We start from the raw sequence: 26,798 nt of genomic DNA, 5'->3' as shown, positions 1-26,798 counted from the left end.
TTCCACACACAGAGCAGTCCCTCCGTGTTTATCAACCTCCCACAGCCTGCGAAGCACTCAGTGTGCCTCTGGCCTTTGCCACAAACATGAGGTTCAAATTCCCTCTCATGGCCATTGGCCTGGAAGTTGGCATGATTGTTTTACACGCGTTATTTGTTCAGTACGAAATGGATCAGAGCACCCACCAGCAGTCCAACAGCACCAAGGCACCAGACGTGGACAGATTACTTGAGTTATACCCTCGTGAGTAGGCAATCTATTTCTTATGTATTGTACGGTCTTCAGGTTCTCAGAATGTGAAATTTCGAATAGTGTAACTACTAGAGCTCCACAATTGGAGCTTTTTATAGAATTACGTGATAGTTATGAGTACTAAGGATATTATAAGTTTATGCTGTGGCATCTGGTGTCTGTAATTAATGTGTTTGGATAGAATATGTGTTTATTAAAATGTCAGAAGAAGCCAAAAATTAAAATAATTGATCAATTTTTTGTGTTGCCTACCTGCTGCTAAATGACCTTATTTTTTCCTTGAATTATTCATTAGTTCTTCAAGATATAAAAGTATCATTTCCTACAATAAAAAAATCCAAATGTACAAACATAACTTTGGAGGAGAGAGTAGAAACAAAATGTAATATTTAAAAGAGGACCTGGGATTTCATGTGGGGTGCTAAGATATAATAAGGAGTATTTAGGGTGATCGAAGATATAAATAGAATTTTCATCAGAAAGTGTGCCTGTGGTTTTGTAATATTCTGAAAGGAAGATAGTTTGTTCCTTAGAGATGAGAAGTGTGAACACCTAACATTTTAAAAGTAATATCCTTCCCTGGGAATGGTGGCAGAGGAAAGAAGGGATTTAATTTCCAGTTGGGAAGAGCGGGCTATGACATAGTTAATATAACAGTAATTACTACCGTGCTTGCACCAATTGCCTGTGATGAAGCAGGTGTGTTTGTTACCTCATTAACTAGGGGGGAGATGGTAATATATTTCTACTATATAGCCTGTTTATTTTTAAATGAGACTGAAATAGTTTTAAAGAGTTAAAATTACCTAAAATGGTAGCCACACCTACTGTGGTTTTATAACAAATGTGTAAGCTGTTAAAAAACAGTTTGACATTCATTTCTCACTCCTGTACAGTGTTTATGAAGGGGACAGTATTTGTGTGTAGATATGACCTAGAGCTAAATGACTCAGCTGAAATGCTCGATTGCAAGTTAAGAGTTATAGCCATAAGTTGGAGAGTCAGACTCCACCCCTTGTGAAGTTCTCCTTACACTACTTAGATGTCCAAGAATGTTCTTGATTAACTAATTTTATAATTTTCAAGCTAGAGAAAACCAAAACAGAACAGAATTCTGTTAAATTCTATATGCTTTTGTACATTTCATTTATTCATATAATGAATATTTTCATTCTATACAGAGCTTATGCTGCAGCAAACTTATTCAGAGAAAACAAATATGATCTCTTAATTCTAAGACTCTACTGCCTGGTCCACACATAAGCAAAGTGCTACAACACAACATAAGAAACAAAATGCCAAAATGTGATGTAAGATGAGTGTCATTGAAATCAAATTATCTTAAGAGCTTCATAATTTGCATAATTCAAGCTGAATTCTCTAAATTCCAGCTTCAAATTTCCCAGGTAAAATGTCAATTCAGAAATTTGAGGTGGGGGAGCTAGAGAGAATTTCTAAACATGGTCATTTTTTTAATTGCCTAGCAATCATATTACCCTTATACCCTGCTTGCAAGAAACATGAAATTTTTTTCACATCATGATTCATTAAGAAAATATTTATTAAGCTTCCAATTCTTATAAAGCAATCTTCAGGCTCTAGATAGTGAATAAAACAAAACAAAAAAGTAGGCAAAATCCATGCCCTTATAAAATTTACATTCCAATGAGGAAGACAGACTATAAACATACAAGCATATATGTATATATATATATATTTTAAAAATATTTTTGTTTGTAAAAATCTTTTTAATTTATGTATGTATACACACATACACTCACATTTAGATGACAATGAGATTCTACAGCAATAAATGAAATGATATTAAGGAAATAGACCATCTGGACAAGGGGAATGTCTTTTCTACCTGTTGCAACCAGGGTAATGTGAAAGTATTAAGTCTTGATAGCCCAAGGTACCCACTGCATGCAATTAATTAATTTTTATCATATGCTTGAATGCAATGAAAGCTGTATTGTCTTTGAGAGAATTATAAAACAGTCACTTAATTTGTTTTATTGTTCTGTGGTTTAAATGAGAAATCTGGTTGAAATTGGCAGTATAGTCTAGATCAGTGATTTTCAACCAGTGTGCCACAAGAATTTCTAAAACATGCAATACCTGACTGCTTAGTTGATGTGGACATGGCCAGCAGGGTCCGTGTGTTGTGGCTACAACGGACAAATTCACACGGATTACAGAAATCCTGTGGAGGAAAAGGGATGACACGGCTGTTCTCTCAGTGGAAGTGAGGGCTGGGCCATCCCTTGCCTGGACAGGCTTTTATTGCTTTTCTGGGCACATTACATTGAGGATGATCCTCATTTACTAGGCACAAGTTCCCTTTGGTTACCTTTTACAGAAAACAAAGGAGAGGATGTTGCTACTTACATCGCAGAAGAAGGATATTTGCAAATGTAAAGGGAAAAGTGGTTGAACTGGTTACACTTGTCCTTAGGAGGTTTAGTATAGATTTTAGGAAGTTACTTTAAAGATATGCACTAAACGTTTGCTGTCTCAATTCAGGGTGAGGGAGTTTTAGCAAAAAGCAAGTTTCAAAGTGGCCTAGGTACAATGCAGACCTGATTCCCCACAGGAGAGCCTATCCGTGGGCATGGGTCCTGTGTGCTGGACCTCACTTTCCACTGGACTTTCCGAGTAGGAGCTGGGCTATATTTCCCACACCACATAGAACAGTCTCCTATACTTAGTCAGGGTCAGTGACCTTTTTTCCCTTAGAGTGTGAAATAAAAAAATGACAACAGACAACACAACGATAACCATGTATTGTGAGTGCCCTGACTTGAACCATAAATATATCAGTCATATAATAGAGTTGCCACTTATTGTTCATGTAGCATAATAAGGTTGCACCTAATTGGGTAATTCTTGGTACCCGGAAATCTTTATTGTATTATACAAATATAGACAGCTGTTATTTTTAAAAAGTCACTTTGGAACAGAAAGAGTAAGTAATTATTATTTTTTGTAACTAATCAAAATTATACCTATTTTTGTCAGATTGGCAAAAAAAAAAAAATTGGGGGGTGTGCCACAGAATTTTAGTAATTAGCTTATGTGTGCCATGAGATTAAAAATGTTGAAAATTGTTGGTCTAGATAATTCTTTCTGTCATGAAGTGACAGAAAATAGCACTAAAAGAAGCGAGAGTAAACCATATGGATATTGGGAAAAAGAACATTTTATGTGGAGGAAACAGCAAGTGCAAAGGCACCGGGACATTTCATGTATGCAGTGCACAAGTGGAGAGCATAAAGTCTGAATGGTGAGAGCCTGCATGCTGCAGAACCTTGTAGAACATTGTAAGCACGTTGTTTTATCCTGAGTGAGTTGGGAAGCCACTGGAGGGCTTTGAGAGGAAGAACTGATGTAACTTAGGTTTTAAAAGCCTTCTTTGGGCTGTGAAGTAGAGAACAGGTTGTAGAAGGTGAAGGGGATGAGTAGAAAGACGTATTAGGAAAACAATGCGTTCATCCAGCAGAGAAGCCATAGCAGGCTGCACCAAGGCAGCTGCGGAGGAAGTACTGGGAGGTGGTCCAATGCTGGCTGTAATTGAAAGTGTAGCTAACAGGATTTTCTGATGTATAGCTATGTCAGACAACAATACAATGAAAAAAAAAAAGAGGAATCAAACAGAATATCAAAGGCAGGATTCTTTTTTAAAGAAAAATATCAAATTATAGTTGCCAGTAATCATGATAACTAACTAGCAATGTGAGTTGTACAGGAAACCAACAGAAGTTCCTCATAAATGGCCAAACCACACACCTGGCTGTGACCGCTTCTCCACCTGTGAGGGCGGTCAGGCCAGGACACTGGCAGGGGGTGGGGGAAGGGAGGGAGACTTCAATCAATAGAGGCCCCTGGGGACCCAGAAGGGCATTAACCAGAAGACACAGAGAAGTTTCACAGGCAAGGCAGTCTTCATTCATTCAAAATGCTGTCCATCCCCCCAGTCTGTACACAATTACAAATTCTCTGTTCCAGGAGGTGGCTCTCAAGACCCAAAATCATGGCTAATACTAGTCTTCCAGGTCAGCTATATTATCCCTGGTAGTCTTCTAGAATAACCCCAGAAACTACGTGATGGTGGTTATACATGTACATTTTTCCCCACATTTCAAACAATTGATTCACGCAAAGCTTATAGAACAGCATAAGTTGTTGGAGGGAAGATATTAAATATCAACTTATTAAAAAGTAATATTCAAGTCTACAGACATTTTGGGGTGCCTTCCTAGTGCCATATGCTGTGCCAAGGGCAGGGATTCAAGCTTAGAGAAGGCTCAGTCCCTGCCTAAGCAGCTCACAGTGTGTTATAAAAGTTCTCAACTCTAGTGTGGTAGAAGTTATGAGTTTTTCATGAATAAGTAGGATATTCGTATTTTAAATACATTTGATCATATAAAAGTTTAGCCATCCCTCTCATTTCCTTGCATACTGCTATGCTTTTTTGAATAAAGAATGATGTTACTTACACAGCTCTGGGATTACTCCCCATCCCAGGGCACAGCTGTGCAAGTGTCTGGCACCCCTGAATGTCATAGCTTCCTTGGCATCTATCAAAGTGTTGGTCACTCTGTTGAGGCAAATAATTGGACAAGGAATAAAGTTTGACCATGACCGTCAGCTAATCCTTGCCGCTAACACGTAGACAGAGTGGAGAAAAGTAAAGTTTAAGAAGAAAGCCCTTTGAGGACTGTTAACATTTTAGTAGAGATTCTACAAACACAAGGTCTTTAGTATCTGTGAGAATTTGAAACTACATTAATGATCTTTTTGTACTCCATTACATTGAAACCCACTAGCCCTTTTCACACTTGGAGTGTATCTTTTACCCATGTGTGATCTTATAATATTGTACATTGTTCATATGCAAAACATGAATTCAAAGCTATGCAGATATTCCAAACATTGACATATTTCATCATATAATAATTTTTAAAAGAGACATGGTTATACCACCAACAACAGCACCAGGCAACCCTTGAGATGTACTAGCAAGCTGATAAACTTATAGTGACAGACACAAACTTCCCAAAATTCCAAGTTTTTCAAAACTTTAAGTGCACCCCAGGCAACAAATTCTGTCAGTTCTTTTAATGCAATAATAGCCTTCCTCTGTGCATTTCTTAAGGAAACATCTGAGAAACTGTATTCATGTCAGCCCTTGTTCCAGGTAAAAATACCCCAGGAGAAAAGTCGTCATTCAGTTCGTGGCCCCAGCAGTAGCCAAAAGGCCTTTTTTCTGAGAAAACCATCGTGTTTCAGCTGTGCTTTGTGCGTAACTGCATCTCAGCAAACTGATCAGAGATGACATTAAAAAGACATGCATGAGAGATCCATAATTAAAATGAACCATTTTACTGCTTTACCAAGGAATTCTTAAGAAAAATTGGATTTTTTTGCAAGGGTGTGGTGATGTAAAATACCATGACTAGCTGTCCAGTTTGGTGACAATTCTTTCATTCATGCTAAAATGCCAGTAGTTTTACATGCCATTATTTTTCACCATCTGTGGAAATATCAACACATTTAAAAGGCAAATAACATCTTAGAGAATTGCCACGAAATAATTTTGAATTCTCAGACTTCCTAAAAGTGTTTCTAGGACCTCCAGATATCTGCAAATTACATTTTTGGAACCACTTTAAATATAGTTAAACTGGCAAAGTGTATACATAGCAATAGAAATTATTTTATGAGTTTTAATATTAAGAATGGATTAAGTACAATGATTTATTTTTAAGTTTATATTTAAGAATTTGTTCCTATATTTATTCAGGTAACATTCAGTTCATTTATTACCAAGAAACATTTAGCCTATGAAGATATAGGCAAAGGGCAACTCATTGGTGCAGCACTAACAATGCCTAAGAAATGGCTTGCTGCTCCTCTAAGTGTTACCTAGAATTGTTACGATGCCTGAATTAACGTGCTATCTGTGGTTTATGACCTTACAATAAGATACCAGCCTCCAGTGGAACCCTATGCATTGCCTTTGAATTGAATAGTTTTATCTCCTTAAAAAAATTTAGAGGCAATAGGCACAAATAGAACCCAAATCTTGGTTTCTGAATCCCATTCCCCACTTAGGGGTTCGTTGCAGAAATCGTTGGCTCCAGGACAGGCCAAGTGCATGAAAGCTGGTGGGATGGGGAGATGTCAAAGGAACACAAGATCCTGCTTGAATGAGCACCAACTAAACAAATTCAGAAAAAAAGGAGCATTAAAAATAATAATGATGTGATGGTAACAGATTATGACACATTAAAATAAACAACAAAAGGAATCAGTGACTCATAGAAATATTCCTTAAAGGGAAGCAATGGGAGCGGGGGAAGCTCTTCTTTACAGAAGAATGCTGACTAATTAACATAAAATAAGTAATAGATATAGAAAATTATCATTTCAAATTAAAAATGTAATAATGGATTCCAGCACAGTTTATTGAGGGATGCTAAAAATATTAGTTGGAAAGTTATCGGAGAACACATAGTCTGAAAGAAATGTAATGAAGCACAGAGCACGGGTCCCCTGGAAGTAGGGGAACCACCCCCACAATCCCACCTTCAGGCAGGATGGATGGGGGGGAGAGGGGTGACCACAGAGCGGGAAGTACAGCACTGAAGACACATTGCATAACTATGGCAAGTTACCAGTCATGCCTCCCATAAGGAAGAAGGTGGCTGCCCCAGGCCTGTTGTATAGTGACTGTGAGAACGGGCATTGACTTGTGACAGGTGGGGGGGGGGGGGTCAGGTATCCTCCGTGGATGCCCATGCATCATCACTGGGTACTTTTGCCCTGACTAAAGATGGCAGGTGAAAAACGGTCAAAGACACAGTGGAGCTGACAACATGGTAGACACTAATACACCATAAGAAGAGCCAGGGATAAGGTCACACAGGAAGTTCCAAGCTGAGCACTTAAACTAGAGCAGGCCGAAGGTCAGTGAGGGACACACAAGGTCAGAGGAGGTCTGCCCATGTGGAAAGGAGCCACGAGGAAAGGAGGAGGTCTGCCTGGAGAAGATGGCAGCAGAGCTGATGGAGCTTCAGGGACCCATCAGGCCAAGCACCCAGGCACATGAATCATGATAGGAGCTGAGCCGTGACTGGGAATGCTGACCTCAGACTTTTGTTTCTCTGAAGGGTGTTTGGAGAAGTCACTCTCTTGGTATGGGACTTTGGTACAGGACATTAGAGCTTGGTGTAAGCTCTCTCTCACTCTGGGCTTTTGGCATTTGGATATTCTGGGCTTCTGGCCCTGCTCCCTGCATGGACAGGAACACTTGTTGGGCCAGGAAATGCAGGGCCCACCAGGGGATTAGACCCCGCAGAGGATGGGAACCCACTCCTGGAGGCAGGGTCCCACACAGGGATGTGGGCCTCCCTGGGCTCCACCCTCTGGGACAATGTAACACAGCCCATGGTTCCCTGAACCACTGCACGGAGGCTGAGAGCAGCGCACCCCAGATCCTGAAGGAGAGAGCTGCTGTGAGAGGATGGCGACTCTGAAACCCACAAGGGTACCTTCCAGAGAGGACGGAGACTTGTTTGTGTGACTGGCTGGCCAACAGATAAGGACACGGGAAACTTCAGGGTGTGGTTTTGGCTTGTAGCCTTTTGGGGAGTGAGGGAGGCTCTGGGTCTTGTGGAAAAGGAGGGCTCTGAGCAGGAGTGCCCTCAGCCCCCCTGAGGGTGGAATCCTGTTAATAAAAACCCATTTCCTTTAACATTTATTGTTGGGTCATGTGTAAAGGCACCAAGTAGCCGAGCCCCAGTTTGCACAGTTACACACTCACTCCAGAGATTACTTATTTCTTACAGGGCAGAAGGTACATTTATAAGGAAGAGATCTGGCAGAACAATATTTTTAAAAATTTTTTCACATTTTTTTATTGCCGTTCAAGTACAGTTGTCTCCATTTCCCCCCTACCACTACCTCCCACCCCAGCCATCCCCACTTCCCACCCCTGATCCTACCCCCCCTTTGGTTTTGTCCATGTGTCCTTTATATATGCAATCTTAACCAAGTGATCAAACTTACCATCACCGGTAACAGGACAAAAGAATTATGTGTCACCTGGTATGAATAAGTGGGAAGTACACAACTCTGCTCATATAACATTCTTGCCAAAATATTCTGTCAAATCCTAATTACGGTAAAACAATTAAGCAAGTGCAAATTGTGGGACATTCTGCATAAAAAACAAAACACCATGACCCATAAAAAGCATGTAGGAGAACTTGCTCAAAATTAAAAGTCTAAGATACTTCACAAAGGAAATGTATGAAATTTGAATAGATAATGGGTCAAAAAATCCTATAAAAGGGAAATTTGGAAACAGCTAGAGAAATTTAAATATAGATTCTATATTAGATAATATAGTTGTATCAATGTTATATTTCTTATATGTGAGGATGATATTGTGGTTATTTGGGAGAATGTCCTTTTGCTTAAGAGATTTATGCTAGTTGCCTGGGGCAAAATGTTACCTTATTTTCAAATGACTAAGAAGAATACATACATATATATCTAAAGAGAGAGCAAATGTAGAAAATATTTACAATTTGTAAATCTAGATGAATATTTCACTGTTCATTGTATTATTTTTCTAAATATTTGAAATATGTGAAATTAAAATAGTTGGAAGGGGGAGAAGGAAATATTCCACCTTCAGGATATTATTCTTTGAGAAAAGAGTTCAGAATACAGTCCCAGTTGTTCAAAAGACTGGAACTCACTCTGAGCAAAAAGCTATATGCATGACAAACACCTTGGTTACTCTCATCCAATAAAAAAAAAAAAAAAAAAGAAAACAAGAAAGCTTACAAATCTCTAGTTAGAAAGTGAGCCAGACAGTTTTTAACACTTGATCCAGAAAAACAATATTTCTGAATAAGAGCCCTAAAGTCCCAATTAGAGGATTTCTCAGTGGCCCTCACCAGTGATCCATTTATTCATGCATAACTGAAGTGTTTTCTGAAAAGCTGCTAGTACCAGACTTTCTCCTGGGGTTTATCTGGACAAACCACCTTATGATTTTGACCTTCAGACTTGCATTCATTTTTTTTCTGAAAGAGTGCTTAACCGGCAGTGCTCGATCAGTGGTCCATTTACATAAATGATAAGGGAGCACATAGAGTCACAAAACAGATAAACACATAAACAAATGACATCAAATAAGAGGGACACACACAGTGGTACAGGTGTGTCTGATAACACCCTGTAGAGGATGTGGTTGGCCAGGTAGAGAAGGGTTGGGTGAGGGATGGCGAGGACATTCTAGGCAGCAGGCATACATGGAAAACAGAGGAAAAGAAGGGTCCTGTCTCAGTTTGCTTGGCTGTCAGTGATGCTAGAGGTGAATTGGAATATTCGGTTGATTTTAAACAGGTCGAAGTATCTAGGCTTGGAGGATATCCTACTGCAAAATAAATGTGGAGGTAAAATAGAACAGAAATACCAGACATTACCAAATGTATTCTGGAGGCTAAAATCACCCCCTATTGAGAATATCTGATGTAGAAAAGTCTTGGCAGTCCTTAAAGTTTGTCAGAAGACTTCACAAAAAATTCAAACCACTAAAGAAATCCCCTTTTCCTCTACAAAGAAGATTATTCCCTTAATGGAAGTCTTACACCACGAAACTAAACTTGTGGCCCTATCCCTAGTCCCCGTCCATAAATTCTTGGAGCAGAATTAAAGATAATGCATAATCCTAATTGTTTATAAACCTTTAATCCATATATTTTATACAAAATCCTTACCTATTAGGAGCTTTCACAACTTTGTAAACAATGTTTAGCAAGTTTTAATAGATGAGGTTCTTAAGCCCCCGAGTAGCAGAAAGCAGTAACAAGAATTAGATCAGAGGGGGATAAAAACACTGGAGCACAGTTAATACAAGAAATTCCTCCCTTCATAGAAATGGTCTCATTTTCCTTCAAAGGGGGATGGGGATAGAATATAAAGAATTATCACTACCAGTGTGAGCCATTACAAAACTATATAAACAATATTTTTTGCATTAGTGAGTTACTGATTGCCTTAAAATCAGTAGATTACAGGAGGAACCAAAGTATCTAAAAAAAAATTCAGGAAAATAACTTGGTGTAATTAGAAAAACACTGAAGCCAGCAGAACAGGATCCTTATTTTTATTCTACTCCTGCAGCTGTGAACACATTGCGGAGCTGAAAGAGGCTTTGGACTTCATGTCGTCCAAACCTGCCTTTAAAAAGGAAAAACTGTCTAAGAAACATTTAGTAATACCATAGCCAGATAGTAGGCTATCCATATTCTCTATACTCTACTCCAACTTAGTTTATGGTTTATTGCATATAAAATGTTTACATATGCAAATTAAATGGTGGAGAAACAACCTATAATGAAAGATGAGTATATACGGTCACCTCTATTTCAAAAATCAAACAGGTCAGTGTTAGTTGACTGCACAGCATTCTGCTCCGCAACCTCCCTCAGAGCTGCTGACCAGGGACAATTCACAGAGATCTGTTGTTTCCTTGCTCACCCTCCTCATACTTTCTCTCTAAGGAGGAGGCTCCAAGGAACAATGGAATAGCCAAAAGGCTTATTGTATGGGTAGTGTAGAAACAGTGAATGACACTAATGTGTGCCTGAGTCATGAAAGATGGGTTTGGTTTTCTCATTCTCTTTATGCTTATGTTTGCTGCACTCATAAAAAAGTTAGACTGGCTGCCAGACCACCAAAGGACCCTGGTGATTTAATCTGTGGTGTCTATTCTGTTATTTGTCATAGAGTAATACTTAACATTAGATTTCCAGGCCTCCAAGGGGCCATTTTCAAGTGCTTTGGAAAGCCAGGCTCTTCATCCACGTCTGGCTGTGATCGATGCTGATATTTGTTTATTAGATTTAATTTGCAAAGTTTCAAATATGGTATGCAAGCTGTGTCAGGGAGAAAGTCAGGAAAGTTCTACAAAGGGTGGGGTGAAACCCACAGGGAAGATACTGCAGGTTGGGTTTCTCAAGAAACACACTCTAAGACAAACATTAGCTTGAAAGTTTATTAGAGAGTGGCTTGAGGATCCACCCCTGCAGCAGAAGGGTTTGTGCAGAGAGAGGTGACTTCAGCTGACCACACAGGCAACTCTGAGACTAGGGTCACCTAACAGTCGTCCAAACCTGCCTTTAAGAAGGTAGTCCTTTCCTGAGGTGAGGGGTGTTCATGTGAAGCAGTCACTGGGCAGAGGCTACCCTGGGGAAGGGCTGTGGCAGTGACAAGACAAGAGCACTTCCCAAGAGAACTGAGCCTATGGCTGTCATCTGCAGCTCTCCCTACAGCCAAGGGAAAATAAAGGAATAAATCCTTCGGTTCTGAAGGCAAAGGGGTCTGGGAAGTGCATTAGAGCCTCCCCTGCAGGAGACTAACCCCAGAGGCATCGTCCCCCATCCTAAACTCGCTGTCACCTAAGCCTGGTGGTAGAACAGAGGTAGAGAGAGCCAAGGGGCAGTGGCATGGCTCTGTGCACCTGGGAGGACAAAACTGTGCCTTGATTGACCTCACACCCTACAGCACTCATTGCATGGAGGCATTGCTGGCATCGGGCCTGAATTCCAATCCTGACTCCACCCTTTGGATAAATTAATTAGATTCTAACATAAGTTTCCTCTGAGGTATATCTTCTAGGCATGCCCTCCCTCATGTCTATTTGCACTTCAACGTCTCGCCAGAGTGGTTAATATTAGTTCAACATTTATATGTTTTATTATTTATATCTCTGTTTTATCAATATATTTGTGACCAATTTGGTCTCAATTTCCTTTGTGTATCTGTTAGGTTGAACTATAAGAAATTGCTAATATTTGAACCATTTTCATTAGCAATTTCAATGCAAAAATATCAGTTTCATATGGTTCTGTCAGATATGTGTCTCACCAATTAAGCAGTAAACTTCTTGAGGGAAAGGCCTGTGTTTTCACAATCTCCCATTTGGTAATGTATTTTATTTATACAATGCATTGCTGATACTCCTTCCCTCAGAGGGTTACTCAACTCAGAATCACTCCGTGACATAGGGTCTTTTCAGTATTGCAGATGAGAACACGGAAACACACAGAAAATAGGTGACTTGCCCAAGGTCACACAATCTGTGGTACAATAGGGGGACCTGAGCCTATGTCTCCAGACGCCAAGTCAAGTATTTGCTCCCTGAAATAACACAGCCTACTTTACGCTGGTTTAGAACAAAGATACTGTCCCATTTGACTTGAATAATGACTTGGTAAGATTTCCAGGACTGGTACTATTATTTATACACATTTGATAAATGGAGACTGTAGCTCATTCATTTAGCCATTACTGCTTCTTTTATCATATTCGGAATTTATGCCTAATTCTGCTGAGCAGTGCATAAATGTGTCCTAATCTCTTCAACAAAGAAACTCACTGCCTAGTGCAGAAGAAGGACACCTCGTGATGTGTGCCAAACAAATGCCAGTACAATGTGACAGGTGCTAAAGCCGAAGTATATACGGAAAGCTCTGTGAAAGACAAGAGGAAATAGTAATTTTCCCTGAAGTGTTGGGAAAGTCAACAAGAGGGCGTGAAGCTTGCACTATGCTTTGTAAAGATTTCCTCAAGTGGAAAGTAAAGGGCAACTCACAGGGAGAGGATGACGGACACACTGGTGTGGTTCAAATATTGAGTAACTTGCCCACAGTCTCATGGCAGGTCTGTAGCCAGGAGGGCATTGGGACCCAGCCTTTGGGTGCCCAGTTAGAGGTATCCCTTTGCAGTGTCCTCTGCAAAGGCTGTAGCAGTGAAGAAATGGGATATACTATGATACAATGCTCTCTTAGCACTCCCTAAATGCAGATATTTCCCCCTTTGCTCTTTTGCAGTACTCCAAGATGTCCATGTTATGATATTTATTGGGTTTGGCTTCCTCATGACCTTCCTGAAGAAATATGGCTTCAGTAGTGTGGGCATCAACCTGTTGATTGCTGCTCTGGGCCTCCAATGGGGCACTCTGGTACAGGGGATCCTGCACGGCCATGGACAGAAAATTCACGTTGGAATCAAAGAGTGAGCATCCCTTACTTTTCAACCATTGTGTTTTCGGAACAACTGTTTCTCTGCTTAATCTTTAGTCAGTCAGTCTCTGAACTAGCTGGCAAATTGTCTCCCTTAAGCAACAGAAGCTCGCTGGGATCCAGGGATGCAAACCTATGCCTTGCTCTGCTGAGTTGGATCATACCTGAATGTCTGTGACCTCTCTGGTCTAACTTTAGGGTATAACAAATCCCCTTGCACAGAATTATTATGCTTTCCATCTCAGGTACAAATACATCATTAGCCATCTTTTTAAGGTTATTTTTGAAATATTAACACTCTAGAAAATGTCATTTATCAGATCAACAAAAATAAAACTCTTAAGTGAGAGTTTTATTAACAAACAAGTAGGTTAAAATAAAGGAAATGTTAGAGCAACTAAAGAGCATAGAATGATGGAGGGGAAAGGAAGTGGGAGAGAATGAAAACAGGCCTGGGACAGGTGGCTGACAGAGGCTGGCAGGGGCAAGGGTCTTGCCTTCTGGGTGAGGAGATGCTATGGTTTATTACAAATCACACTTTTATTTGGGGTTTGCATTTTCCTCAACGCATCCTTTATTTCACTTTCAGCCTGATAACTGCAGACTTCAGCACAGCCACAGTTCTGATTTCTTTTGGAGCTGTCCTGGGAAAAATAAGTCCAGTCCAAATGCTGATCATGACAATCGTGGAGATCACTGTCTTTGCTGGCAATGACCATCTGGTTGCTGAGGTGTTTAAAGTAAGTGCTAGAGGATTTCTACTTAGCTAACTATGGACATCAGCTATGGTCACACACATAATGGAGGTAGGAACAAATGCGGCAAGAGTGATACCACACAATAGTAAAAATAATCCTCATTTATTTGAGTGCCTACTTTAAACCAGAAGATTTATAAACATTATTTCATTTCATTATCACAACAATGTTGTAAGGTAGGTGTTATTGTCGTTACTATTTATACAAAAAAAACACCCCCAAAAAACCCACTGATGACCATAGATGCTAAATGATTTGCTGGAATCTGGATTCAAACCCAGATTTTTCCAACTCCAGAATTCTTTTTATTATATTTTATTTCTGATCAATGATCAATTCCTATTTCTATTTCAACTACTAGGTGAATAGCCCTTCCTAAGGCTTTTGTCAAAGACTTAGTCAAATTTCCTCTTCTCTGTGAAAATCTCATTGAGTACCCCAAGAATTATAAATAGAATATTTTAGGCACTCTCCAATATGTTGTGTGTGCTTCTATTGAACATTTAATCCAATGGCAATTATTTCGAAAACTTTCTAGGTGCCATGTGTTGGTGATTCAATAACAAACAAAATAGTTAAGGTCCCTGCCATTATCAAATTGATAATCTAGTGGGGGAAACCAAATAATCAACCAAATAATCACACATTCCCCCACCTGCCCACAGGCACATGCGTGTGTGTATGTGAGCGCGCACACACACACACACACACACACAAATATTACTATATGTTATAATGCATACTGTGAAAAATGAGCAGAGGGAGCTATGAGAGAATGTAATTACATGACCTAATTTAGATTGTGAAAACCAGGAAGGTCTTTCTGAGGAGATAAAAGTTAAGCTGGACCTGAAAGGTACATAGGAGTTTATTGAGTATGAAAATCTTAAATATAAATTAACAAAGTTGTCTAATGTTCCGACAGAGCAATGCCTTGGGTTTGGCATTCTGAACTTTCCCTCTAAAGGCAGGAAGTGTAGATAATACGGTCAAATCCATACGGTATGCTAGCCAGGGACCTAAAATATATTTCTTCAAATAAATCTTGGACCTCAGGCCGGTTTTCATGCTATCATATAACGCAGTGAAAAAAATATGGGAAAGGCAAAGGCTTTTTGAAGCTTCACCTCTTTGAGCTGCAATTGAGTGAACTTTGCCTGCAGTGTCAAGGAAATGCAAAAATCCTTTTTGTTTTGTATCAAGTACAGGAACAGCATTTCACAGAGAATCTCCCTAACCTGGAGACGTAACCCACAAGGTACTGAGTGCCCATGAAGGACCTAGCACTTTACAAACATGGTTTCATTTATGCTAGCTGGATAATATTCTCCCATTTTACAGAGCCTGAGATTCAAAGTATAGTAATTTGTCTAAAGTCACATCGCGAGGAAGTACCTGACCTAGGGTTAAGAGTCTGTTCTGTGTGCCTATCTTGTCTTATCCCCCTTTGTCTGACGCATTCTTTCTCTCTTGATCTACTTTTTTAAAGTGCCAAGCCAATAAAGCATTCCTTTTATTGACTTTCCTCCTTTGTGAGATTCAGTTTCACCTCTTCTGCATGCATGTTTTGCCCCATCAGGCCTCTGACATTGGAGCATCCATGACGATTCATGCCTTCGGGGCCTACTTTGGCTTGGCCGTAGCGGGCGTGCTGTATCGGTCAGGCCTGAGAAAGGGGCATGACAACGAGGAGTCTGTGTACCACTCGGACTTGTTTGCAATGATTGGTGAGTAGGGATGAAACTGGTCTGATTCTTATCCGTTTGGTCAGGCACAAGGGAAGCTTAACTCCAACATAGCAGTCAAAATCTTCAGGGAACAACATCTGAATACTATAGGGATGGCCAACAAGTTTGTTCAGTTTGTAAGTAAAAATAAGACGTATTTTTTTCATTTTCACCAATAACTTTATTGAACAACATATTTACCATTTCGTTCCACTACCTTCTGCCATCTTTCAGGCAACTTCATAATTCCTTCTTCCCCAAACTGTTCATCTTTTGGAGCAAAGAACTGTTCCTGGTGCCTTTTGCATTCTTCCAGGGAATTGAAGATTTTTCCATTAAGAGAATTTTGTCAAAACTGTAATAATGGACATCCAAAGGTGCAATGTCTGATGAACATGGTGGATGAATCAGAACTTCCCAGCCAAGCTGTGACAGTTTTTGCCTGGTCATCAAAGAAACATGGTCTTATGTTATCCTGATGAAAGATTGTGTTTTCTGTTGATGAATTTTGGATGCTTTTTGTTGAGTGCTGCTTTCAGTTGGTCTAATTGGGAGCAGTACTTGTTGGAATTAATCATTTGGTTTTTCCGGAAGGAGCTCATAATAGGGGATTCCCTTCCAATCCCACCATATACACAACATCACCTTCTTTGGATGAAGTTCAACCTTTGGTGTGGTTGGTGGTGGTTCATCCATTTGCCCCAGGATCTCTTCCATTCCACATTATTGTAAAGTATCCACGTATCATCACCCATCACTATTTGTTTTAAAAATGGGACATTTTTGTTACATTTAAGTAGAGAATCAGAGGCAGAAATATGGTCAAGAATTTTTTTTAGCTTAACTTATGTGGAATCCAAACATCAAAGTGATTAACATAACCAAACTGGTGCAAGTGATTCTCAATGAGTGATGTGGGTGTTTTGAGTATGTTGGCTATCTCCCACATGGTATAACGTTCATTGTTCTCAATTACTGTCTTGATTTGATCGCTATCAACTGCTACTGGTCTACCCGACCATGGAGCATCATCCAGAGAGAAATCTCCAGCAAGAAACCTTGCAAACTACTTTTGACACATTGCATCAGTCACAGAACCTTCTCCATACATGGCACAAATCCCTTTTTCATTTCAGTTGCGTTTTTACCTTTCTTGAAATAGTAAAGCATAATATGCTGAAAGGATTGTATATTTTCTTCCATCTTCAATATTAAAATGGCTACACAAAAATTCACCAATTTGGGTAATTTTTTTAATACTTGCTGATATGACAGTTGCCCCAATACAATCTAAAAAAAATTGTTTTGAATGAAGTTAAAGACAATGAAGCACTACTATAGCCATGTTATGGAAAAATGATGAATGAATTTTCTGGCCAATCCAATACTTTTGTTTCTTTCATTTATTATGCTGGCTTTTCCCCTCTCAGATAACAGCCTAAAAGCAGAGACACTGTCAGTGCCCAAGGCAAACTGTCTCTCCTGTGTCATTCATATTAAGAACTAATACCCATTTTTGTGATTTACTGCAGGGACTCTTTTCTTATGGGTGTTTTGGCCCAGCTTTAATTCGGCCATTGCTGAGACTGCAGAAAAGCAGTACAAGGCCGTGGTCAACACGTACTTCTCCCTCGCTGCCTGCGTACTCACAGCCTATGCCTTCTCCAGCCTCGTGGAGCACCGAGGCAAGCTGGACATGGTAAGGGTGTAGTAACCCCTGGGGGAGGGGAAACTTTTTATTCTTCCCCCTCTTAGTTCTTCTGGCTGACTTAAGAATTAAATCGACGTAAGACACAATAAGAGGGAGAAATAACTAAATTTTATTGTGTAAGCACACACAGGGATCCATAGAAATACGGGACCTGAGGATGAATGGGAGGGTTGAGGCTTACATGGCATCTTGAACTAAGGGGAGGTGGTTTGGACTTCAAAGGGGGAGAAAGCAATTCACATGGAGCTGGAGAAACAAATGTTTGGTAAACATATGCCTGTTGGGTCATCTTTAACAATAGGACACAGAAAGGACTTTGATTGAAAGGGACTTGCTAGGTTTCTCTGCGTCCATAACAGCTCATTCATATTAAAATGTAGTTATCTAGGTCATAGTTTTCTTCCTGGAGCAGATTCTCTATCTAAATTCTTTCGGTAGCTGGAAGGAAGGTGAAAGGTTCTTCCTGAGCCTTTTGTTCCTAAAAGTAAGCCAACTTAAAATAATCAATACCTCAAATAAAACCTATTTTGGGGTGGCACACTGCTCTCCCTTACCCCCATGGAAGTCTCACTGAGTGACACGGATGGCTGCTCAGGTGCGGAGATCATTTCTGCAGCCCTGCGGAGCTGCCAGAACAGGTCACGGCACTGCAGGCCTTGAGGGACATTTTGAAGAAAACACTATTCATTCCTTTCTTCTTCCAGTTGGCACCCTGGAAAATCATGAAGTATAATCCAGAAACTGTCTAGCAGGGAATATAATCATGCAAAAATCAAGGATACGAGACATTTTGCTTTAATAATAACGCTGTCCCCAAGTTCTTAGAAAATCTGAAATAGGACATGTCAAGAATAGAAAAACAAAGTGGAGAAAGAAAGCTGATTCTATTTTCTAAGTACAACTATTCCTTTCAAAGATATAAAACTTAAATGTAACGTGAGATCCTGAATAAAATTCCAAAAAAGAAATAGAACATTAGTGGGAAAACTAGTGAAATTCTAAAAAGGCCTTTAAGAGTATTACCTCAGTGCTAATTTTCTAGTGCTCTGATTATGCAAGATGTTAACGTTGGGGAAACCGGGTGAGAGATATGTGGAGACTCTCTGCAGTACTTTTGCAGTTTTTACACAGTCCAAAGTTATTCCAAAATAAAACAGCGTTTTAAATCCCCCAAGTCGGTCCTTTGCGTTCCTTGCCTGTGAGCTAGAGCAACGGCAGTGAAGGAGGCCTTCTCAGAGCAGCCACTCTTTCCTTCCAACCTGAGCAAGGAAAGGGCTGCGTCGTTTTATCAGGCACAGCTGACGACATGCATTGCAATTCTTGACAAACTGATTCATGAAGGAAAACTGAAAAAAAAAAAGGGAAAAGGAAAAAAACCATGCGTACAACTCAGTGGTTTTCTCTCGAAAGTATGGATGACCTTTCCTCCTCAGCCAGAGCAGCCAGAATGTGATTTTTCTGAGGAATTCTGGTAAAGGCGAACTGAGGACTCTCTTCCAGCCTTCCAGGTTCTCAGTATGACACTTGTGTAAGCTGTCATCTCTCACGTGTGCGTTTCAATGTGTCCACATTCCCACGAACGTGTTCCCAAAGAGCAGCAACAGGCAAAACACCGCCAGAAAGGTTGACCTACACCCTCCCACCCTTCCTTCCACCACAGCTTCTACTTCCCCGCATCCCTCCCTCAGTGGCCTCACACCCTGATCACTCAACCACCACCAAGGAACCCTGGCAAGAAATATCGCATATCTCAACTGCTGGGAAGAAAGGCTTTCTGTAATTACAAAGGACACCCTTTTTGAAAAGAATTAGTAGTCCTTTCAAATGAAGAATGTGCCCTGGGGTCCATGAATCCTGAACTTCTTCAGTCCTTCTGGACTCTGCCTGTTCAGCGCACTTCCCTCTGTTTCTGTGCCCGACACAGGTGCACATTCAGAACGCAACCCTGGCGGGAGGAGTCGCCGTGGGCACTTGCGCGGACATGGAGATCCACCCGTACATCGCTATGATCATTGGGAGCGTTGCGGGAATGGTCTCCGTGCTTGGATTTAAGGTTCTGACTGTAAGTACGACAGATGCTGAGTCACTGTAAGAAGTGCACCATCATCTTCTCACATCTCACCAGAAGAGAAAAGCTATGAAAACGCCTTTCATAAATACCTCTCCCTGTGTGGGGGTCGTTTGCCTTCAAAAGTGCGGTCCCATTTCAGTGTGCAATCTTTCTGCTCTTTCCTGACCTCTTCTGGGTGGCAGGACAATATCTGATACCAGTTGTTTGTAACCTGACACCATTGAATGTTAAGTACTGTGTTCCTTTCCTCCAGGCAGTTCCATTAAAGTTTTTGTTGATGTTTGCTTTGTATAATTCAAAACTCGGTGCCCTTTTAAGGGTATGAAGGATTTCATCAGGAGGTAAGGACTAGGACTTGAAATAACTTGTTTGCAAAACCATCTACTAAAGACTAAAAAGAACATTTTTTGCCACCAATATATTCAGGTTCTTTGACTTTAAGTGGCTTTAGATGTAGATGGAAACGTGGACTGTAGATAAAAGGTTTCCTGCATGATCTTTTACTTCAATTATAGAGTCCTGCATACCTAACAAAATAATGCACCTTCCTCTTTTTCACAATTTTAGCCAATTTTTGCTACTAAACTGAGGATCCAAGACACATGTGGAGTCCATAACCTGCACGGTTTACCTGGTGTGGTGGGCGGCCTCGCAGGCATTGCGGCAGTGGCCTTGGGCGCATCTGACAAGTGAGTGAAGGAATGTGTTCTCCTGCCTCCCCCACCCCATCCAATAATGTTTCCTCTCACTCTGTGAATCCAGGGATGAGAGATCTTTTCCCTTAGCAATCCAGGCCAAAGTTTGTAAGTATTGTCCCTAGTGAAGAGAACAGAATTGATTGGAAGACACATCTTAACGAATATTATTAGTTTTGTGTGTGTGGAAAGTAACAGTGTTAAATGTCTCTACCATAGGTACCTGTCTCCTAGCAAATGGGACGATTTGACTTTCACAGTCAGGTTACAGTAGGCTTACTCTCTTACTTGATCCCCACAAAGTGGGGCATGTAGGGCATCCGTGATGAGCTGAGCAGTCACGTTCATCCAATCCACACAAAGAAGAAGGAGTTACCGTAACTTGAATCCAGAGAATCAGAAAGACTGACTGCCATATGGCTCCAACTTCACTACTAACTAGTTATGTGGCCCCTGACGAGTCACTCAACCTCTCTGGTTCTGTCTGCTCTTCTGTAAAATGGGAGAATGGTACTATGTATTCTTTAAAATCCCTAGCAGACTTAGATTCTTCCCAAAGGGGGCATAAAAATTATTTAAATGGCCAGAAAAAGAATGGCTGTCAATCAAATCCAGGAGAATGAAAAACTTTCTTAATCACATTTTCTACTGAATAGAAAGTTTGCTTCTTTCATGTATATAGTTGACCTTTTTTTTTCCTCTGTGTTTTATTTTTTTTACTCCTTTTGCAAATTTGGAAGACAACTCCAGAAATAGTCACATTTTCTTTCAGTTCTTTCCAGCAACTAGCAGGATGTTAAGACCAAACACTAGTGTTTTAATGCAAACCATGTGTGATAAAAGCATGTGTCAATGAGCTCAGCCCCTAAGTGTTATTATAGTGTATAAACACTGCAAACACTCTAAAGAGGTGCCCATTGATCAGGAATAGAGGAATTCTTGCTCATCATTCCCGGACCAGTTCCACAGATGCAATAAAACAAGTCTATCTGGCTTGCAGGCTTGGTCTGACTGGGTGCCCACATTTGGGGGAGGTTTTCAGGTTGAAAGCCTAGTCCTTGGGTGTAGGTTTAGTAAAAACTTCTCAATTTACTAAGGGGGGGTTGGAGTGGGTGGAAGGTCATACCATTCAACTGGGTAAAGTTCATACATTCCATGCCCCAGGTAATACACCTAGTTGAAGAGCAAAGACTATTTAACTCACACGTGTCTATTTAGAATTCTTAAATGTAAATCAGGTTTCTTGGTAAGCATAGGACAACGAGAAGTTAATATTCTTAAGGGACATTTTTTTTTCAAATAATGCAGCCTAACTTTTAAAATATTGTTGATTTTGTTTAAACAAGTGTTTTTCAAGCCTATTTCATCATGGACCACTTTTAATCAAAAATATGTTTTAATACCTTGTAAAAGATCTTGGCAAATTCTGGCGAAATTAACAGTAAGTTTACATCAGAAGAAAATCAAGCAAATATGTGTATATTAAATATTAAACCTCACTAGTAATCAAAGAAGTACAAATAAAAACAAGTTACCGATTCTTCAGTTATTAAATTAATAAAGATTAAATGAATAATAATATCAATGGTAGGTAAAGTAGAGAAATGAGGATATAGATTGTATATTTTCAATTTGGAATAACCCTTAGTGGTTTATTACCTTTAACCAATAATCTCATTTCTAGATGGGTTTCATTTTAGAGAAATTACTGGGCAAGTTCACGATGTTCGTAAGAGGATATATTCTCACAATTATTTTTTAAAAATATACAGCATTGGAAGCAACCTAAATATCCAACATGTAGTTGGATAATTATAGTACATTTATATAGTGTAATGCTCTGTAGCAACTAATGTTATGATCCAAATCTACAATTTATTGACATAAGAAGACATTAAAAATGAAGGGGAACATTAGTATTATAACATTATTTCATTGTTATAAAAGTACTTGTTTTATATTTTACATTTTATACTGATAGGATTTGAGGGAAATTAAATGTTTTCCTTTCTTTTTTTATATTAGTGGTTTCTAAAATTTTCACAATGATTATGTGTTACTTCTATAGTTTTTTATATAGTAGAAAAATTTTAAACCTTTTAAATAAAGGAAAAAAAAGAAATCTGAATTTAGTGCATTCTTTCCCTTGAATGATGAGCCTGAGACACCAACACATTCATTTTTCCAATTGTTTCTTTTTCTGTAATCCTTCCTTCAGTCTTTCAACAGCTGCTTATTAATCATCTGTGAAGAGTGAGGCGTGCTAAGGAGACTCCTGCATTGCTAGTGCATCTGCCACTCATGTAACATCCTTATGCATTTCAATAACACTATGACATTCTTCCATTTCCAAAATCAAGGTGGTTTTTACTCACTTCATTTTAAGGTGACTGCTTCTAAGATGACAATATACTTTAGCATCTTCAATGAGTTGCCTCTACAACACATGCTAAAATGAGCTTTTCTGACCTGACTTTTGAATTTCATTATAGTTCCTTTTGGGATGGGGTGAAGAGAGATAGAAGCTCATGTTTGTTTTGTATCTTACTGTATCCTCGGTGCCTGGAAGAGAAACTGGCACGGACGAGTGCTTAATAAATATTTGCTGAATGAATCAGATCAGGGATCCAACCTGGCACCACATTTTTAGAAAATACCAAACCCTTTCTAAGGAAAATCTTTCCATCCTTCTGAAGAAAAGGGTAGTTCTAGTTTAAGCGCTTCTAAGAATTTTCTTATGTTAAGAATTTCAAAGAAAATAAATATGTGATAAAAAAGAAAATGTGTAACATTAAATGTTTGTGCGCTGATGTGTAATGCTGCACTCTGGCCTGCAGATGGCAGGCATGCACGCCCTCAGGAGATGAGATTTGCTTGCTGAAGTCTTGGTGCAAAAATGAGATTCTTTCCTTTTGGCTTCTCAGGTCTACCCCTGCCATGCAAGCAGCCGCTCTAGGTTCTTCCATCGGAACAGCCGCTGTTGGAGGGCTGATCACAGGTCAGCATAACAGTAAACACTCCCCTGGACACATGCTTTCAGCATAATAGATGATTATTCACCAACATTGATTGGTAAATTTGAAAATGTGCTCATCTGACAATAATTGTGTAAGCTCAAGGGGATGATTTTATAACAGTAGTTACTTGCATTGAAATTATTTTTTAAAAAGAAAGTCTTTAATTACTTACACAAGTAAGTTGTCCTCGTCAGCATCATAACATGACTTCCTTTCTCACCACCTTGACAGGTTTAATTCTAAAGTTTCCAATCTGGGGCCAGCCAGCTGACCAGGACTGCTATGATGATTCTGTTTTTTGGGAGGTACTGTGCAGTATTCTAAATAAGGATGTAAATGATGATTCCACTAGTGAAAGTCTTGCTCACCTCAAGCCTAGGTGTGCGTGTGTGTGTGCATTCATGTGATGGAATTGGATGAAATCCTTATTTATAGAGAAACATTAAGACAATGTGTCCATACAGATAAAATCAGTAGGTATGGTATTTTCCAAAGTAGATATTAGATGAAGAAAAGACTGAAGCATGTGCCCTTTCTCTTCTCTGAGAGTTATTTAAAAATCTACTCATAAAAATAATAGGGATCCTGGGCATGAAGTTCTATAGCACACAGAAAAGTAGGTGAAAACCGGTGGAACGTGGAAGGTGAAGACACTCAGTGAGCACATGTGAGGTTCGGTGAATAACACAACACGAGCCTCTTTCTCTCCTCCAGTTTCTACCTCTTTACTCCATTGGCATTTCCCCCCAAATTATTTCCTGCAAAGCCCAAGAGTGGGAGATGCTCGGGTGTGTTCAATGAGGTTTTCAGGAGAGCGGGTCAGGGAAGAAGGAATGTAGTCATGGCAGAGGCGGTAAAACATTTTTGTTCTTTTCTTTTTCCCCAACTCAAGCAATTTTTATACCTTGTTCTTTCTACGCATGGATTATTATTACGGAAAATGTCTTTGTTTCAGCACTAAGCTCTGACCAGTCCAGTAAAAAAACTATAAAGTGCATTAATCTTGTTTTCTTTCCAGGTCCCTAGGTGGAGAGAACATGACAATCATTTCCATGAGCATAGCGGCCGCAAACAGCTGGAACCTGAACTCTAACACCATTCCTCTGCCTCAACTTCCTTCCTTTTTATCTACAATAGACTCAAGTTTAGACAAACAAAAAGTATCCAACGAGAGTATGGACAGGCATGGAAGATCCTGAGCCCCAAATGTTTAGTGTGAAAATGTCTTAACATAATCTGGTATTGTCTCTTGATATTCATTGATTGTTTAGTTGAGGAACTATGACTCAAAAAACAGATGGTCGAGACTGATCTTGGCCAGTGGGTAGCTACAGGGTGAACGTTTGATGTATATTCATGTAATTTTTCCCCATGGAGGCAGATTTACATAGAATCAACACTTTCTAATCACATCAGTTTCTTAAATGTAGTTACTGTGTCTTCAGTTCCAAGTATTATAAAACTGAAGCCAATGAAACAACGATGTATATAAAAATTACATATAGAAAGACTAGCCTTAGTTGCCAATGTGTTTTATCTCATCAAGCAAGGATATCAAAAAAAGAAAAACTACCAACTGTTATCATTTCATCTTAAAAGAAAAAGATGAGTCTAGCACCACAAAAATGGGAAGGACATAGATTCAGAATAAAAACCAATCATTTAAATTGAATAAAATGTAACCTTCATGATAATAAAATGAAATAAAAACAATAAAGTATCAACACTTGTACTTAAAAAAAAAGACGGCAAGGAAGCCCCACCTACTTTGCTTTCTGAGTTGGGGTTCACATGTCAACCTAACTAGTTCTCTCTGACCTCTTTCCCCTTCAAATCCCCAGAGAAGCATGCACAAACATTCACATACATCAACACATACAGCGTACTGATCACTGTGCCTGTACATAGTACACGTTCGGAAAAAAGATATAGAAGAAAGGTAGTATGTAAAGCAATAATACAATTGTTTGTGGTAGTGCTTTCTTGATTTTAAAAATGGTGGAGTTAGTAATGTTATGTCTTTGCTTGAATATTCTTATGCTTAATTTCTTTTGTATGTATACTATTTGCATAAATAGCTCAAATGCCGTCTCAAATGCAATGAAGTCTATTTTGTATAAAATTCCAGTGGATTAAATGTTATTATAAAATAAAGTACCGTGTTTTTGGACTATAAGACGCACCATACCATAAGATGCATCTAGGTTTTAGAGGAAGAAAATAGGAAAAAAAATTTGCTCCACCACCGCCCCGCCCCCCAGCAAGCCAGGTAAGCTACATTTGAACTATAAGACTCACCCCCATTTCCTCCCAAATTTGGGGAAAAAAGTGCATCTTATAGTCTGAAAAATATGGTATTAGTCTTTGGCTCTCCTTTCTTTGGAGGTTAAAATTCATTTTATTAACAGCAACATAGTATTATCTTTTAATGAAAGTTGTGAAATAGAAATAAAAACAATGTATCCTAGAAATCATCCTCGAGCTTTCTGTCTGGCAAAATCTATTAAGTGATTCCTCCTCCCCCTAATAATGGGGTGGGGGGAGTTTCCAGCAGATTTCGGGCTATTCTTAAACTTTCTGCAGGTCATTCTCTCCCTAGCACATGAAATCAAGATGGTCATGAGTCTGGAAATGCATTTAAAGTATTTGCTTATGAACTTCCTCAGTCAGAATAGAAAAGTAATTAAAGCACTGTCTCAATTTTTCTGCCTTTGACCAAAAAGTAAAAACCAAACAAGCTCATATTCAAAGGGAAAACTGATTACTTTAATCTAGTATTTTAACAGTTCTGGAAATGGGAATTTTATTACTTCCTATTCATAAAGATTGCAACACAAATTGGTGTGTAATGATAGCCTTTACTTGGGGGCTAAATCTTTGTTATTTATTATGAATAAGAATAAATGGCAGACCAGAGGTCAATAGCACAGAATCAGTCATTGCTGAATTATTTGTGTATGTATTGTTTGGCTTTGTTATTTTTGAAACACACAACACTACTAATTTTCCTAAGTGTATTTCAGTATTAGTGGTATGTGGGTGTGTGACCACAAAGCTTCTTTACAAAATTTAATTCTGAAACGTCTTTAGAAAATTTAAGGCTGAAGATAGAAAGAGAAAGTGGGCAAGGAATAATAGATGGTTCTTTTTTGTATGGTTCTCACTGTGATCACAGGGGGGAAAACAAAAAACAGTGCTCTCTAGATTTGTCACTAAACATTGTTTTGCTTGCATTTAAACTTCAAATGAGACAGAAATGTATGAACAGAATGAGACAATCAATTAAAACCAGAAATAAGAAGTGTCACAAACTTAATGGCCTTATTTTGCTATAGCAACAAAATGACCAAGAATCATCTTTTAAAAGTTGCTGCTATGAATATTTTTAGCCGTAAAAATTTACCTTTGTTTTCACCTGACCTGTCTTCAGTTCTTAAGCACAACCTTGCTCTTACATAGTT

The 26,798-nt window shown here is 39.3% G+C and overlaps 1 protein-coding gene across 1 annotated transcript; it reads left to right on the top strand.

Annotated features, from left to right (window-relative positions):
* Positions 1 to 26,269, top strand: RHAG (Rh associated glycoprotein). The gene is made up of 10 exons (XM_024557895.4): positions 1 to 243; positions 13,167 to 13,350; positions 13,948 to 14,098; positions 15,696 to 15,843; positions 17,376 to 17,542; positions 19,479 to 19,616; positions 20,193 to 20,314; positions 23,245 to 23,318; positions 23,569 to 23,642; positions 24,356 to 26,269. The coding sequence occupies exons 1-10, from the start codon at positions 87 to 89 to the stop codon at positions 24,428 to 24,430; spliced, it is 1,290 nt and encodes a 429-aa protein (XP_024413663.2). The 5' UTR covers positions 1 to 86; the 3' UTR covers positions 24,431 to 26,269.
* The last annotated feature ends 529 nt before the right edge of the window (positions 26,270 to 26,798 follow it).

Source organism: Desmodus rotundus, chromosome 11, assembly GCF_022682495.2.
Source record: "Desmodus rotundus isolate HL8 chromosome 11, HLdesRot8A.1, whole genome shotgun sequence".
In the NCBI taxonomy this organism is placed as follows: Eukaryota; Metazoa; Chordata; class Mammalia; order Chiroptera; family Phyllostomidae; genus Desmodus; species Desmodus rotundus.
Note: the sequence above shows the minus strand (reverse complement) of the source record. Positions and strands in the feature narration are given on the sequence as shown.